The sequence below is a fragment of the Ziziphus jujuba genome, chromosome 8 (assembly GCF_031755915.1).
Source record: "Ziziphus jujuba cultivar Dongzao chromosome 8, ASM3175591v1".
Lineage (NCBI taxonomy): Eukaryota > Viridiplantae > Streptophyta > Magnoliopsida > Rosales > Rhamnaceae > Ziziphus > Ziziphus jujuba.
Window position 1 is genome coordinate 10,629,571 of NC_083386.1, and position 18,958 is coordinate 10,648,528.

Below are 18,958 nucleotides of genomic sequence, written 5' to 3' on the forward strand. Positions count from 1 at the left end.
TCACCGACACTCTTTTTCAGTCTCAATAGCTTTCAGATCCGACGACAAACGGCCAATATTATTTCCGACCATCAGCGTCTCAGTTCCGGCCACCGTGACGTTTTCTTGATCCTCTCTGAACTTCCTGTAAATATCAATATTATGGTACTTCCTAGTCCTCATCACCAAAAAGAGAGAAATGATTGTCCCGAACAATGTCACACCACTAATTATAATGAAAGAGAGCTTGAGGCACTCTCCGCCATTACGATTCAATTCTTCACTAGCTTTCCTTTTCTTTCCCAAAGCTTCAAGCTGTTTCATGGCTTCCTTATCATCGAAATGCCCAGTGATTCTCACATTCAGCAAATACTGTTAAATAAATTAATTAAATGTGGACTTTGTATAATCAATTTCTCACTTACAGGGCCCATTTATGCCATTAATGGGACTGGCTTATTTTATTATTTATAGTAGGGCCCTTGGTCACACACTCTCTATAAGACTTCAGTTGGCCCATTGGACTGGAGGACCAACTCTCATTATAAGCCCGTTGACTTGCACAGACTATAAAAAAGGATCTAGAGCAAGCAAACAACATATACTGTATTTTATTATTGAGATTAGGATTATCAGAGATCTGAGAGTGGTTTGAGAGTAGTGTGTCCATAGGCACTACTTTACATTGTTTTCTGTTTTTGTAGATAGTAGATTGAAATTTATCAATGACTGCCTTCGGAGGTTAGTATTTTATACTTGATTGGAATTTATTATGCGTATTAAGATCCTTAAAATTCTAACAATTAGTATCAAAGAATGGTTAATACGTATAATAAATTTCATGTGATTATTCGGATTATTACTGTATGTTCAGCCATTGAATAATCTATACATGTTTTTTGTTTATTTTTCATTCTTCTCCGATTCGAATACATGTGTAGATTAAGAGAATCAAAATTACATATCTTGTGAATATATAAGATTCATGCCCGATTGTGTTTGTGATGTTTATATATTTACTGGAATCTATGTGATAATACTTTCGATTATGTATGCATATCTATATATAACCCGATTGCTATTTCTTCATTAAAAAAAAAAAAAAAAAATCAAACCCTTAAAATCTGAATAATGGTTATTGATGGTATTTGAAAACTGGGCTATGTTTTATTGGTGTTTATGGATTGCATGTAGTAGTTTAGACTAATCAATTTGGTTCAAAACCTTGTAAAAATCTGTTAATTTTGAACCTTCCATGGCCAAATATAAACCTTGCTTGGGTGTTTATTTTGAGTTGATTTTAAATAAAATTGATTTGTGGGAAACGTTGCCCAAGGGAAGACGAAACTATCGCCGCCGGTATTCCCGGAAACGGAGTCTGGAAAGGCGAGATAGAGCCAGGTAAGAAATCGGGTCAGACCCGACCCGGCTAGCTGAGGAAGAAGGCGCGAACGACATGCCATTTTGGGCTGACTGCTGATGTCATCTGCTGACGTCAGCACGACACGTCGTTTGCTGATGTCAACAGATGACGTCAGCAAGCCCAAAAAAAAAAACTTATTTATTTTTATTCTCATTTATTTTTTTTTATTTTTTTTATTGATTTATTTGTTGTTTATTTATTAATTAATTTAATGATCCAATTGTTCAATTTATTTATTTATTGTTCATTTATTTGTTTAATTATCACATTCCAATTTTATTAAATTAAATTAAATATTTGTGATTGGAAAATTGGATTGTGTGAGCTTACCCAAAGAGGCTTTGTGCCTAATTGGTATAGTAGTGTGGGATTTTAGGTGCTCACCTGTCGTGAGACTTATTTTGTCTGTATTATGTGTACCAATATAATGTGTGTTGGCATAGTGGATGGGTTATCTTTTATTTACCTATATCATGAAATTGCCAATTTGTTAATTATCTCCCACTTATTAACCAGGGTCTATACAGGTAACTAGGCTACCCTGTCGGTGGTTTTAGTTGCTTTGTATGACGCTTGGAATGGCAGTAGAAGTTGATTGAATACCATGAATCGCAGGTTCTAGGTTACCCTGTCAGTGATTCAGTTCAATGCATTTGATTGTGGTTATTTGGTTGACTGTCCCTAGCCCGCGTAAGGGTATCTTTAGTACTACAAAGACTCTAAGCGATATTTATGTTTGTGATTTTGTATTGAGGGGCAAGAAAATAGTAATTAAATTGTCTTATATTTTTGAATGTCTTGTTGTTTACTATTTTTACAGCTAGTAGCACCCCAAACTTTCTGCCCATGACTACCATGATGAAATTAGATGGGACAAATTATCAGAAATGGAAGAAAACTTTAATTATGAATTTGACATTTATGAAATTGGATTTGCCTTTGGAGATAGATTCACCCAAGATACCAACTAATGATAGTAGTGCAGTAATTAGGAAATTTTATGAGGCTTGGAAGCATCCTAATAAGTGCTGTAAAATGATGATGGAGAATTACATAAATGAAGCTATATATGCTAGTATTCCTAAGGTTGATATAGCAAAAGAACTTCTCGAGGAGATAGGAAAGAAGTTTATCAAGTTTGATATGAATGAGAAGCATCATTATTTGAACCTATTGAATAATACCAAGTATGATGGTATTAAAGGAGTAAGGGACCATATTATACTACTTTCCTCCTATTATAATAAGCTGAAGGACCTTAAGATGGACATTGGAGAAGAGTTCTTGACCTATTCTATAATGAGGAGTCTTCCATCACAGTTTGATAATATAAGGTCGAGTTTGAATATTAAGAAAGAAGGTTGTAGCTTGGAGGAATTGACTGTTATCCTTGTCAAGGAAGAGGATGATATTAAATTAAATTAAGTAAGTCTAGGTCTGTTGCTATGGTTTCACATCAGGTAGATAAGTCCAAGAAGTTTTTCCAAAAGAAGGGACAAGGATTCAAGCCAGGACAAAATTTCAAGCCTGGGCAGGGTTTTAACCCCAATAGGAAGAATTTTTCTGGTATGAAGCCTAAAGGGCTAAGGGATGGTGCTTTTCAGATTAGAGAAAGGAAAGAGTACTTCAATGGAAGGTGTGGATACTGCAATAAAGTTGGACACAAGAAGATAGACTGTTGGACCTTAAAGGGAAAGCAAGAGAAGAAAAGTAATATTTTAATGATTGAGACCAATATTATTGGTGTGCCTATGAATTTTTGGTGGTTAGATACTGGAGCAACAATTCATGTTACTAATTCATTGCAGGTGATAAGCCGAAGGGGCCCAACCAATCTTGAGCAGCATGTTTATATGGGAGATAGATCAAGAGTGAAGGTGGACATTGTGGGAACAATCAAGTTGAAGCTTGCCACTGGATATGCTTTGGAGTTGCAAGAAGTTTATTATGAACCTTCAATAAGAAGAAACTTGTTATCTATTTCTGTTTTGGATAGTCAAGGTTATAGTTTTTTGTTTGGAAATAACAAAGTTGAATTATTTAAGGATGGTAAAGTTGTTGGTTTTCGAACTTTACGTGGCAATTTATATAAGCTTGATTTATTTAATAATGGTCTTAATTTCTCTGTTAATTTTATTGTTGCTCCTATTGTTACTTCCAAACGCCCAAGAGTTAATGACAATTCCTCAATGTTATGGCATAAACGTTTGGGACATATTTCTAAGCACAGAATGGAAAGGTTAGTGAAAGATGGGATACTTCCTAATCTTGATTTCTCTGATCTGTTGACTTGTGTTGAATGTGTGAAAAGGAAGTGAACTGCCAAGGTAAGAAAGGATAAGTTAGCTAGGTGTGGAGATGTTTTGGAGTTAATCCACACTGACATATGTGGACCTTTTACACCAACTGCTTTAGGTGATTATAGATATTTTATTACCTTCATTGATGATTACTCTCGTTATGGATATGTTGAGCTTATTCGTGAGAAGTCAGATTCTTTAGTTGCCTTTAAAAAGTTTAAGGTAAAGATGGAGCTTCAAAAGAATAAGAAAATAAAAGTTGTAATGTCTGATAGAGGTGGTGAGTTTTATGGTAGATATGATGAGACTGGAAGGAACCCAGGGCCTTTTGCTATTTATTTGCGTGAGTGTGGCATTGATGCGCAATATACGATGCCTGGTACACCTCAGCAAAATGGCATAATTGAGAGAAGGAATAGGACTTTGTTGGATATGATGCGGTCTATGTTGACAAATTCTAGTTTGCCAGATTATTTGTGGGGAGAGGCTTTAAGGACGGTGGCTTATATTTTGAATCAAGTTCCAAGTAAGTCTGTTCCTAAGACACCTTTTGAGCTATGGTCAGGAAGAAAGCCAAATTTGCACCATTTTCGAATATGGGGTTGCAAAGCTGAAGTAAGGATTTATAATCCCCAAATTAAGAAGTTGGATCCTAAAACCATTAGTGGATATTTTGTTGGCTATTATATAGGATCTAGGGGTTTAAGATTTTTTTATCCTTCTCACATCACCAGGATCGTGGAATCAGACAGGGCCATTTATTTTGAAGATGATTTTGGATTTGATGATAATAATGGAACAAGGGTGCCTCAATTTAGAGAAGAAAGTGTTTTCATTCCCAGTATAGTTGTTCCTAATAGAGATATTGTTGATCCAGTAGTTGATGAACTAGTAGTTGGTCAGAATGAACTCATTGTTGAGGAGCAGGATATTCCAGCTATTGCAGATGCTGATGTACTTTTGAGGAGGTCACAAAGGACTAGGAGATCAGCTATTCCTGGTGACTATGAGGTTTACTTGCAGGAGCATGAGTTTGACATACGTGATGATTTAGATCCAGTCACTTATGAGGAGGCCATAAGCAGTTCAAACTCAAATTTTTGGTTGGATGCAATAGAAGATGAAATAAAATCCATGGCATTAAATGGAGTTTAGGATTTGGTTGAGTTACCAGAGGGTAGCAAGCCTATTGGGTGCAAATGGGTCTTTAAGACTAAAAAGGACTCCAATGGTCAAGTGGAGAGGTATAAGGCTAGACTTGTAGCTAAAGGGTTTAGCCAGAAGGAAGGAATTGATTATATAGAGACTTTCTCTCCTGTATCCACAAAGGATTCTTTTAAAATCATTATGGCGATAGTGACACATTATGACTTGGAGTTGCACCAAATGGATGTCAGAACTGCTTTTCTGAATGGTGATTTGTATGAGGATGTGTATATGGTTCAACCAGTTGGCTTCCAGCAAACAGGGAATGGTAATTTGGTTTGTAAGCTTAAGAAGTCAATTTATGGTCTTAAGCAAGCTTCGAGACAATGATATCTCAAGTTTGATGAGGTTGTCATCGGAAATGGCTTTAAGGAGAATGTGGTTGATAGGTGCATATATATATGAAGGTCAGTGGGAGTAGTTTTATATTTCTGGTGTTGTATGTTGATGACATACTTTTGGCTACTAATGACACTGACCTATTGTCTAAGACAAAGCAGATGCTGTGCAACCATTTTAATATGAAAGATCTTAGTGAAGCTTCTTTTGTTTTGGGCATTAAGATTGTGCGAGATAGGACTAATTATGTGTTGCAGTTGTCTCAGAGAGCCTATATTGATAGAATCCTTAAGAGGTTTGATATGCACAACAGTTCTCCTGGAAGTATGCCAGCCACAAAGGGTGAAAGGTTTTCTAAGGATCAGTGTCCCAAAAATGATAGAGAAAGGATGGCAATGAAGAATGTTCGCTATTCTTCATCAGTGGGTAGTTTGATGTATGCTCAAGTTTGTACACGGCATGATATAGCTTTTGCTGTGGGTATGCTTGGTAGATTTATGAGCAATCCCAGTCCTATTCATTATCAGCAGTTAAAAAGGTCTTTATGTATCTTCAGAGTACTAAAGATCATATATTGACATATTGTCGCACCAACTTTCTTGAAGTAGTTGGTTATAGTGATGCAGACTATAAAGGTTGTGTGGATGATAAGAAAGCTACCACTGGTTATATATTTATCATGGCAGGAGGTAATGTATCTTGGCGGAGTGCCAAGTAGTCAGTGACAGCATCCTCGACTATGGAGGCAGAATATGTGACGTGTTATGAGGCTATCCGTCATGCAGTTGACTACGGAATTTTATCCGTAATTTAGGAGTAGTTGACTCCATTGAGAGGCCTATTATGATATATTGTGATAATACTGCAGCGGTGCCTTTCTCCAATAATTTAAAAGGTACTCCTGGTACGAAGTACATTGATGTGAAATATTTTGTGGTAAAGGAGAAAGTTGAAAAGGACCTCATTACTGTTGTTCACATGCCGATTTATAGCATGGTGGCAGATACACTGACCAAAGCTTTACCGGTAGGCATATTTGAGGAGCATGTGTCTCGTATGGGATTGTTAGGCAGTTGAGACTGCTGTGGGTCAGTGGGAGTTTATTATGTATTCTGCAGTAATATCCATATTGAGCATTATTTATTTCTTTGAGTATTTTTAATACATTGATATATGTGGATCATTATTTATTCATGAGATGATTTATTACACATATTATTGCTCCTAATATTTACAGGCCTGTTTAAGACTTTTAGTCCATGTATATATGTGTATATTGATCCACAGGTGGCATGGTGAGTCCCTACTACCTAGTTTGGGTATACTGTTGTATCCTGTCGATAAACGATGTGCTCGAATGAAATGGTATTGTATGTGTTTGGGATTGCACATGGTTAGATAAATCTCTACTACCTAAACTGAGTTTATGGCATGCAAAATGCTCAGTTGAAATGGTATCGCGTTTTGGGAGATTTACTGAGAGAATCTCTATTACCTAGTCTGGTGTATTGTTGTGTCCTGTTGGCATACTATATATTTAGATGAAATGGTATCATGGTTCAGGAGATTCTATAGTAAGTGAATTTGGATTATATATGTAATGATTATACAGTCCAAGTGGGAGAATGTTAAATAAATTAATTAAATGTGGACTTTGCATAATCAATTTCTCACTTACAGGGCCCATTTATGCTATTAATGGGACTGGCTTATTTTATTATTTGTAGTAGGACCCTTGGTCACACACTCTCTATAAGACTTCAGTTGGCCCATTGGACTGGAGGACCAACTCTCATTATAAGTCGATTGACTTGCACAGACTATAAAAAAGGGTATAGGGCAAGCAAACAACATATACTGTATTTTATTATTGAGATTAGGATTATCAAAGATCTGAGAGTGGTTTAAGAGTAGTGTGTCCATAGGCACTACTTAACATTGTTTTCTGTTTTTGCAGATAGTAGATTGAAGTTTATCAATGACTGCCTTCGGAGGTTAGTATTTTATACTTGATTGGAATTTATTATGCGTATTAAGATTCTTAAAATTCTAACAAATACAACCCAACTGGGCTTGCCATTAAACCGATGTTATACAGAGTTGAATAGTGTTTCAGCCCAAAAGTCTCGGAAACGATGGATAAAAATCAGAGGCCAATTAGCACCAAAACATAACCCTATAATAATTGAAGCAATATGCAGACCATGTTTGACATTGAAAGCTATGAGAACGTAACCGATGCAAGAAAACAGGAGTGTCAGAGTGAACATCAGAGGACAAGGGAATTTGAATTTGTTGATGAAGATTTCTGAGGAATTCCCTTGGATGATTCTCCTAGATAGATCCAAATGCTTGTGAGGGAGACAAAGGTTCTTATGCTCTGTAGAGAATAGCCTAAATAAGTTCCAATCTAACCCAAAATTGTCCATGAGTGTTAAAGTCCATCCTAGACCACAAATTGTGGTCAATAAAAGAGTTATCATTTCTACACTTAATACTGCTTGAGGAACTATGTCGTCTTCTCCGATCTTCGGCGGCTGGAATACATTTTTCCACCAATAAACTTTTTCCTTCTCCGAAATAGTTGTTGTCACTGTATAATTGTTTTTGTCTGGTAATTCTTCTTCGTTTTCCAAATGTCGTACTCTTCTGCGATGACGACGAAGAGAGGAAGAAAAAGCAAGAAAAGCACCGCGGTTACGATCACGCCGTTTTCCATCTTGGTGAAAGTGATTTTGCTTTCTACAATGATTATCATCAAGAGAAACACAGCTAGAGATAGCGAAATATAAAAGAATTTGTATAAAACTTTTCTTTCTTTGCCATTCTATTCAACTTTGATGATGCGGATGAGTCTAAGAAACAACAAAGCCAGAGCAGTTGGAAGCCAAGCAATGACCAAAGTGAAAGACTTGGCATCGTCGCCGTAGAAAACATGGCATAATTGAGAGATTAAAGCAGCACTTAAAGCAGTATAGCCACTCAAAAGTCCAATGAGAGTTCCACAGCTATTTGGGAAGTTTTTGACACAAGAAACAAGAGCTCTGGTGCTGATAAAAGTATGAGAGTTAGCTCCGATGAAGATTTAGATACACATGATCCAGACATGAGGTTTTGGAAATCTTTGCGCGACGGAGAGCCAAATCATGAAGTAGCCAAAGAAATTGAAAGCTGCTCCGATGGCCAAGACCACCCATGGAGGTGTATCTCATTGATGAGGCCGGAGAAGGTGCCAATGTAAGCTCCTAAGTCCTTGAAGAAGTTGATGAGGTTGAGTGCCGTTTGGTCGTACCCGAGGACGGATTTGATGTCGTTGAAGTAGAGGCCGAACATTTAGCTAGCACCAGCTATTGCCATGACCATCAGCCACTGGCCGGTTAGGACTTGAAGGGTTAAGCATTTAAGGTCTGTGAAACTGTGGATTCCATCTGCAGTTTCACCATTGTTTTGAAAACCCATTATCTGTTTTTGGTATTGGGTTTGTGAATCTCTTTAGTATGTAGAAGATTTGCTAATGCAGTATACGTGTATAGAGAGAGAAATATATACGCTCTTAAGATTCAAAAACTTTAGAGAAGGGAATGGGTTTTGCTTTGAATTTGATATTTGAGACAAAAGGACTAGAAAAATGATAAAAGAAATTTGGACTAGTGTGCTTCCGCTATTTAATAATCAATCAACATTATTATTTTTCTCTTTCTTGTTTTGATATTTAATGTAATTTCATATTAAAAATTTTCAATTATTTAAAATAATACCCTTTTACATTTAAAATAATTTTTTCCTTCTTATTTGATATTTCGAATCCATAATTTTTTACATATAGATATAGATGTAAGATATTTACTAATTAAGTTCAATCCATTTGACTTCATAATAAAGTTGCTATACAATTAATAAATAATATTCAATGACTTGGCTAAATTGTGTTTGCCTTGGCTAAATTGTGTTAAAGATGATATATATATATATATATATATAATAAATATAATAATGATTCACCTGACCTCCTAATATAGTTTAAATTTTTTGGGAGAGTTGCAATTTAATGATATTACAGAGAAATATCTTTGCAAGCTGAGGTTTTGTTTCAAAATTTAACAATTCCATTTAAAAAATCAAAACCCATATATAAAGATTGATAGGTTAAACACACTATACGACGTATTAATATAACTACACTTGCATTAAATAGGTATAGTTTATTTTTCTTTTTCAGTTTAATGTAACATTAATCTGTTGCCTTTTATAGTTGTCCTGTCGCTGGCTATATCAAATATACAATTAAACCAGATAGGAAAAAAAGAAAAGAAAAGAAAAGAAAAAGGATATATATATATATATATATATATATGCGTGTGTGTGCGTGTGTGTGTGTGTGTGTGTGTGTAGTTAATTTACCATTGTGGGTGTCACCGCACGTATTCAAGTTTTGAGAATATTTGATATGTCAGCTAGATCTGTGTATTCATTTATGTTACCCAAGTTTTGTCATTATATACATAGTACTGTCCTCTCCCCTACCATATCATGTAATCCTGATTAATATATATATATATTATTATTATTATAGTAGAACCCGTTATAACCATATTGTTAGGATTAAATTAATTTAATAATTATGAAAAATTATAATTTAATGAAGTTATAATTAAAAATATTTTAACTTTAATAAGAAAGTATTGATGTCGGCAGGTTATTATATAGTAGTAAATTTATAGATATTATGACAATATTAAAAAAATAATTCATTATCCTAATCAATTTTGCCTTAATATTTTATGTCATACAAATTTTAGATATCAAAGTACCATATATTTTTTGTAATTTATATATAAGTATTATTATTATTTAGATGCAAAATTCCTTAATCAGGGATCTAACAAATTCATAACTTATTACAATGCAGAATTTTTTTTTTTTATAACTTATTCAAATTGGGATCAAAATATTTTATAAATTAAATGGAGATAATTCCAATATAGTATATTATTATAAAGAGATTTTACTGTATAGATTGACAAAAAAAAAAAAGAATTATTAGCTACAGCAAATAATTAGTAATCAGTAATACACAACAAATATATATATATATTTTTTTTGGGTCAACAGATGATAAAAGAACTATCTATTTATGTTTATGTGAGTAGAAGAACTATTTATGGCTATCTTGTTTCTTCCTTCATTAAATGAAGTTCTTGTGTTTTGTGTATATTATATATTTGTGTAGAGTATGCAAATATAAATTTTACATTGGCCAAAAATGGATATTCTAATGAGTATATAAAAATTAACAGGATTTATTAATCATTCAAAACCTTTACAATCAACATAATACTTCTCAGTTACGGGTAGTAATATGGTCTAGAAGGATAACGGGGATGTGATTTACCATAACTTTATTATTATTATTATTATTTGGTTTCATTTTACTTTAAAAATAATATAAGTAAACCAAATAAATGTACCAAAATAATTCCTTAATATAGGACCTAAGGAATTCATAATTTATTATAATGTAGAATTTATTTTTATTTATAATTGGCTGAAACTTAGATCAAAATTTTTTATAATTATATAGAGGTTATTTCAATATATAATATTATTATAAATAAGTTTTATCGTATAATATTGACAAAAAAAAAGATTATTAGCTACAACAAATAATAGTAATTAGTGATATTACTTTTATGTGAGTGGAAAAACTATCAATGGCTATCTTATTTCTTTGCTCATTAAATGAAACTTGTGTTTTGTGTCCATTATATATATATATATATATATATATATATATATATATATATGTGAGTGGAAAAACTATCAATGGCTATCTTATTTCTTTGTTCATTAAATGAAACTTGTGTTTTGTGTCCATTATATATATATATATATATATGTGTGTGTATGTGTGCGCGCACATGTATGTGTAGAACGTGCAAATAAAAATCCAATATTAATAAAAAAAATGTATAATCTAAAGGATATATAAAAAATTAGCAGATTTATTAATCATTTAAAATCTTTACAATCAACATAATATTACTCAGCGAAATAATAATAATAATAAAATCTGCTGATTGGTTGGCAAAGTTTCATAGATGTTGAGTGACCCTCGAAGCTGGAATCAATCATATGTAGCTGTTGATTTCTTGACCATTTTGTGCCACAATTTCATATGGTCGTCATTTCTTGTTTGTTGAATGAAATCTATTTGTTGATTGCACTACTTAATGGTTTGCAGCACAATTAATGAAATCTAACATACAAAATTAATAAAGTCAACTTTTTCTCCCAATTTTAGGTAACAAGTTGAGAACAATATTTGCCTCCGTGCCACTGTGGAGGAGGCATCCCTCTTTATTTTCATGTGGCTCATTATTACGGGTCAATTTAAATTTTATAACAAATCAAAATTAGTTTGTATAGCCCATATATTTTATAATCATATTTATTATTAATTATTAAAATTTATAGGATTTACTATATAATACATAGATAAATAAAATTTTGAATTTAAATAAGAAGGGCTACTTTCATACCGTTATGGAGATAAGTATTTTCCATAAGGTGAAATGCTGGAAATTGATAACAAACTGAATGGTATAAATGTATTTTTGTGGTTTAAGAGTACTGGAAACAAGTTCAAGTTGAACAAACGACAAAATTAGTCTTCGTCTTCGAGTAGAAATTGAGTACTATTATTGATTAAAATTTAATTCAATTGTCAATATATTGTTTCAAAATTTCATATAAATTACTATCAAGTTGATTACAACTTGAATTGCATCATGTTAATTGTACAAAGCATATTCGTATAAGGCAATTATTTTATACGTACAATTCAAGCAAAAAAAATAAATTATTTTATATGTACAAATACATGTATTCCCTAAACAATTATATATTTTTTCAGTGCAGGTGTAAATCATTATTTACAAGTCTCATATATATAATAACATTCCCAGAAAACAAAAAAAGAAAAAGAAAAAAAGGTCTCATATATATAATTAATTAAGGTCATAAGGTGTAAATAAATATACACATATATAGCTATATATATATATATATATGTAAGGCATATTTGTCACATTTCCTATGTGTTCTTGAAAGAGGAAGTAGATAAGCAAAACAGAAACAAACACTGTAATAATATTTTCATCAGCTGCTTTTGCCCACTCATGAAAGCTTTTATAACTCACCGGCCGGCCGGCCAACCTCATTTCCGACCACAAGCGTCTCATTTTCGGCCACGTTCTCTTGATCCTCTCTGAACTTCCTATCAATATCACTCTGGTAGTACTTCCTAGTCCTCATCACCAAAAACAGCGAAACGATTGTCCCGAACAAGGTCACACCAGTAATTATAATGAAAGAGAGCTTGAAACACTCTCCGCCATTACAATTCAATTCTTCACCAGCTTTCCTTTTCTTTCCCAAAGCTTCAAGCTGTTTCATGGCTTCCTTATCATAGAAACGCCCAGTGACTCTCACATTCAGCAAATACAACCCAATTGGGCTTGCCATGGAACCGATGTTATACAGAGTTGAATAGTGTTTCAGCCCGAAAATCTCAGAGATGATGGATAAAATCAGAGGCCAATGAGCACCAAAACAGAACCCTGTAATAATTGAAGCAATATAGAGACCATGTTTGACATTGAAAGCTATGAGAATGTAACCGATGCATGAAACCAGGAGGGTCAGAGTGAACATCAGAGGACGAGGGAATTTGAATTTGTTGATGAAGATTTCTGAGAGAATTCCCATGGATGATTCTCCTAGATAGATCCAAATGCTTGTGAGGGAGACAAAAGTTCTTATGCTGTGTAGAGAGTAGCCTAAAGAAGTTCCAATCTGACCCAAATTGTCCATGAGTGTTAAAGTCCCTCCTAGACCACAAATTGTGGTCAATAGAAGAGTTATCATTTCCACACTGAATATTGCTTGAAGAATTGTGTGGTCTTCTCCGATCTCCGGCGGCTGGAATACATTTTTCCACCAGTAAACTTTTTCCTTTTCCGGTATAGTCGTAGTCACTGCACCGGTGGTTTTGTTCGGATTTTGCGTTCTGGTACTATTACTGTTAGCCGCAGTAGCCGTTGGTTGATCATGTATAATTGTTTTTCTCTTGTTCGCTTTCCATACATCATACTCTTCTGCAACAACAACGAAAATTGGAAGAAAAAGCAAGAAAAGCACCACGGTTGCAATCCCTCCGTTTTCTATCTTGGTGAAAGTGATTTTGCTTTCTACTATGATTACCATCAAGAGAAACACAGCTAGAGAAAGGGAAATGTAAAAGAATTTGTATAAAACTTTTCTTTCTTTGCCATTCTGTTCAACTTTCATGATCCGAATCAGTCTAAGAAACATCAAAGCCAAAGCAGTTGGAAGCCAAGCGATGACCAAAGTGAAAGACTTGGTATCATCGCCGTAGAAAACATGGTATAGCTGCGAGATTAAAGCAGCACTTAAAGCAATGGAGCCACCCAAAACGCCCATGAGAGTTCCGCGGTTGTTCGGCAAGTTTTTGACGCAAGTAACAAGAGCTCCGGTGTTCATGAAGGTATGAGAGTTAGCTCCGATGAAGATGTAGATACACATGAGCGAGACATGAGGTTTTGGAAGCCTTTGCGTTATGGAGAGCCAAATCATGAAGTAGCCGAAGAAATTGAAAGCTGCTCCGATGGCCAACACCACCCATGGAGGTGTGATCTCATTGATGAGGCCGGAGAAGATGCCGATGTTAGCTCCTAAGTCCTTAAAGAAGCTGATGAGGTTGAGTGTCGTTTGGTCGTATCCGAGGACGGATTTGATGTCGTTGGAGTAGAGGCCGAACATGTAGCTCGCACCGGCTGTTGCCATCACGAGAAATGAGGCAAAGACCATCAACCACCGGCCGGTTAGGACTTGGTGGGTGAAGCTCTTGAGGTCTGTGAAACTGTGGATTCCAATTGCTGTCTCACCATTGTTTTGAAAACCCATTTTCTGTTTTTGGTATTGGATTTGTTAATCCCTTTTAACGAAGAAGATTTGCTCATGGAGTATATATCTAGAGAAAGAGGGATAGATATATGCTCTTAATACTCAACAACTGTGAAGGAAATGGGTTTTGAATTGAATTTAATACTTAGACGAAAGGACCAGAAAAATGACAAAAGAAATTTGGACTAGTATGCTTTCGCTATTTAATAATCAATCAATATTATGATTTTTTTTCTTTCCTGTTTTGATTTTTAATGTAATTTCTTAATAAAATTGCTAATGCAATTAATAAATCAAATGTTAATGGCTTGGCTAAATTGTGTTAAAGGTGATATGTATATATATATATATATAACAATGATTTACCTCCTAATATAATCTAAATCTTTTGTAACACTTGTAATTTAACGTTATTATAGAGAAATATCTTTGCAGATTGAGATTTAATTAGTTAAACGAATTTATATTTTTAGTATCAGATTTTTTTATTAGTTTTTGATAACATAAATTGTTAGAATTTAAAATTAAAAAATAATAAAATATAAATTTAATAACATATTAAAATTTTATTTAAAAATAATAAACATCTGATAAGTAATAAATTTGATGCTAAAAGTTGAAAAAATAAATCCTAATAATAATTCTAATATTAAAGATCTAATAAAAAGTCAAAATATCAAAAAACACATATAAAAGTATAACAGATAAAACACACTAGACTACATTAATGTAACTACACTATCATCAATTAGTAATAGCTTACTTTTCTTTTTCAGTTTATTGTAATATTCATGTGTAGCTTTTATAGTTTAATTGTTGTTGGGTTCAAAAAAAGAAAACGGATATATATATATATATATATATTTTAATTACCATTGTGGTTGTTACCATTTTTTATTTTTTATTTTTTTCCTGAAACATTGTGGTTGTCACCACTCCTACTCTAGTTTGAGTATATTTGATGTGTCAGCTAGATGTGTGTATGCATTTATGTTCTCCATTTTATTTTATTTTTTTTGGGTAAATGCATTTATGTTCTCCATGTTTTATCATTATATATTGCTATATGCCCTCCTCTATATCATGTAATCCTGACTAAAAAAATTTAATTATATTATATATTGGCCCAAAAAAAAAAAGAATTATTAGGTATTGCTCCTGACTAAAAAAATTAAGTATATTACTATATATTGATAAAAAAAAATTTATTAGCTACAACAAATAATTAGTAATTAGTGATGCACTACAACTTTTTTTTTTGGGGGGGCCAACAAGCGATGGAAGAACTGCCTATTTGTTTTTATGTCGGTGGAAGAACGATTAACGATTTATGACTATTTTTATTTCTTCTTTCATTAGATGAAATTCTTGTGTTACTGTGTGTATATATATATATATATATGCAAATTCTATAATTATGGAAAATATTGTAATGAAAACATTTCGTTTTTTGAAAACTATAACGAAAAAAAAATGTTAATATGACAAATATATAAACAAAATATTTTTGGACTGCAACATATGTTTTTCCAAAATAAGAGTATTAGAAGGAAATTACTATGAGAGGAAATTAATAGAAACCAAAATAGGAAATTACGCGCTTGACTATACAAGTTATATATATGATCACCACATGTATACTACGAGTAAAATTAAGCTGAGCCAATACCAATATGTTGGATATATATAATTAATATGATCGATAATATGTACGTGAATATATAGTTTACAAATTAATATATATATATATATATATAACATTTTTTTTTTTTTAGCATACAAATTTTAAATATTTGGACCGATAAACTCTACATAAACCAATAAATTATGGCAAAAAGATTGGTGTATATATATATATATATATAAAATTGGTATATCAGTTAGTATAAAACAAATAGGGAGGAAAAAAAGATGAAGTAAACTGCAAGACCGTTTTCATCAAAAAAGGAAAAAAAAAAAAAAAAGAATGAAAATTCAAGACCATCGACCATCTTTTTTAAATAAAAAAATAAACGAAATTAATAACTAGTAAGAGATGTACAAATTAGTTAGAATTTAAAATAGGAAATTAATCAATTACCACAAATAAAAGGTAAACATTGCGTAAGGAATCTTTTCCTCATAGAAAAGTAGGTCCGTTCAAATCCATTTGCGATTTGAAGAAGAGTCGTGCTTCGATCGTTCAACATCTTGAAATAACGGTTCATGTATGGACCAATCAATAATATCTGATATTATTAAAAGTGTGACAGCGAACGAAAAGCTACTGGCCATAGCTAGTGGCATTTAACTCTTTACCATTTGCGAGCTAAACGTATACCATACTCAATTTCAGCTATAAACAACCTATATTCAAACAATAACAACTAAATAATAATAATAATAATAATAAACCTATATAGTTCCAAAAACAAATCAAAAGAAATCGAAGCAGTATATTGAGCTGTTTTTATAAAATAGTAATTCCATTTGGTATGTGAATCTAAAAAGATTTACTTAAACCTACATGCAGAAGAGAACATTAAAATAACATTCACTTTTGTATTTGTAGGTTTGATAGAGTGGTAAAGTGAAAATCCTAGGTTTAAACCTTCATCTAAATAAAAAATTTTAAAATGGTAATTTAACACATATTAAATGCTAACTATAATAAATTATAAAAAAAAATGTTAAAAAGAAAATTAGGTTATAAAGGTTGTATATATTATTACCCTTTTTGGGTTTTGCATAAGGAAGCAAAAAGGCAGTTTTGTGCTTGAGCATGGCGATGACTTATGAGACATAATGCATGCTTGATCATGACGACTTTTCTTTTGTATGAGCATCTCCATAGCTAGACTAGCTATTTTCTACAACAAATCCATGACACAAGAAGTCCATATGACAACAGAAACTGAGCGTTTGCAATGTCATATCACCTTAAGTCTCTTTCACTTTACTGACTAGCTTTTTGTATTTGGAAATTCATAATCGGGTTCCAATCTATCACTATATATATATAAAAGAGTCGGATCTTTTTGGGGACTCTCCAATTTTGGATTTTACTTATCAAAAAAAAAAAAAAAAAACCTTTGGATTTTAGTGCAGAGAATTGGCTGCTTTTAATGAAAAACATGAGGAGGACGGGGTTCGGTTTTCCTGCTTACTCAAATATAATTGGCAATAAAGTCTTTAAAGAACTAGATGTTTGGTTGAATTTTCTTTTCATTAATATTGGATGTAATAAAGGGGCTAGAATCATTTATTCACCATAAAAGGGATTACAATCATTTGTTCAAATCACGTGGTATTACATCATTGACCGAACAGAACTTTGAAAAATATAAGGCAGAAGATTCATTCTCATAGTAAAGCCAATTTTAATTATTGAAATTGAGAGAGACGGGATTCAGAAGACTTTAAAGAGTAGACGAATTATCGTTATCTAGTAAGAATGCTAATAAGGCGTTTGCTTGGGTGGCATTACGTGCATATGACTGGGATTGGAGCTCAGTCGGATAAAAGTGACCCAGTCTCCAGATGGGTCAGATCTATTCTTTTCATTTGGGATAAAATATAAATATGTTCTCCTTTCATTTTTATTTTCCAAACACCGGATTGAAACTGTATTCTGTTCTGACCTGCTCAATCCTGCGTAACAAACACACCCTAAAAGTGGATAGATACTTCCACAACCTCTTATTTTTGTCTTAGCATAGCATATGACAAATTAGCTTATGTATCTTGACAATATTATGTGAATAGATTTATTAAAAAATTTCATGAACCACCCTGCCTTCTTTTTCTTTTCTTTTCTGTTTGTTTTTTTTTTTTTTTTTTTTTTCAAGAAACCATCCTAACTTTTGCGTGTTTCAATTTCTCTATAAACTTTCTTTGGATTAAGTTTCTTATTAACTATGACATTGAAACTGATTGATAAAATTTCTTATTAATCAGTTCCTCAGATTTTTTTGTTAAAGTTTGATGGAAGTGGCTAGCTGACTGACTGACTAACATTGAAATATATATACACCTCGTATGAATAATACATATCGAAATTATAACTTCCTTTTGGAACACAATTGAGCAAAAATACAAACATAGATTACAATAAATTGTTTCTATTTATATTTTATCAATTTTTATTCAAAAGTTATAATTCATCATATTCATACATACTAAAATACTATTGTCAATTGTCAGCGAAAAGAACCAAAAAAAAATTAAAAAAGTGCTATTGTGATTTTGTTAAATCGTTTAAGCAAAAAAGAAAAAAAGAAAAAAAAAAAAAACAACAACAACTAATGAATGAACTAGGATGCTAGTGGTTTTCATTGTTCTTTTTAGGTATGACTCGATGAATTATTTGGAAGGACGGATCTACCATGTTAGCTGCAGACTGTCCAATTATATTTTGCTATTTTATTAAATATGATATGTTATTTATATTATTTTTTTAAAATTAATATAATTAAAGTTATTTGTCATCAAATCAATTTTTTTATTTAATTCATTTATTAATATATTTAGTTTCTTTTTTTAAAAAATTATGTCATGAATTTTATTTAAATTTTAATTTAAACAATAAAAAACTTAAAAAGAAACATGATTATGTATTTCATAATATATATATATATATATATATAATTATATAAATATAGATATAAACTTTAAGATACATTATTATGTATTTCATATTCCATTCAATATATGTATACACATGTATATAATATGATAAATTGAGAGG

The 18,958-nt window shown here is 32.3% G+C and overlaps 1 protein-coding gene and 1 pseudogene across 1 annotated transcript; both read right to left on the reverse strand.

Moving 5' to 3' along the window:
- LOC132805056 (uncharacterized) lies at window positions 1–8,706 on the reverse strand (annotated as a pseudogene).
- A 3,518-nt stretch (window positions 8,707–12,224) lies between these two features.
- On the reverse strand, window positions 12,225–14,355 carry LOC107413326 (protein NUCLEAR FUSION DEFECTIVE 4-like). Its single transcript, XM_060820026.1, has one exon. The coding sequence runs from the start codon at window positions 14,230–14,232 to the stop codon at window positions 12,436–12,438; it is 1,797 nt and encodes a 598-aa protein (XP_060676009.1). The 5' UTR covers window positions 14,233–14,355; the 3' UTR covers window positions 12,225–12,435.
- Between the last annotated feature and the right edge of the window lie 4,603 nt (window positions 14,356–18,958).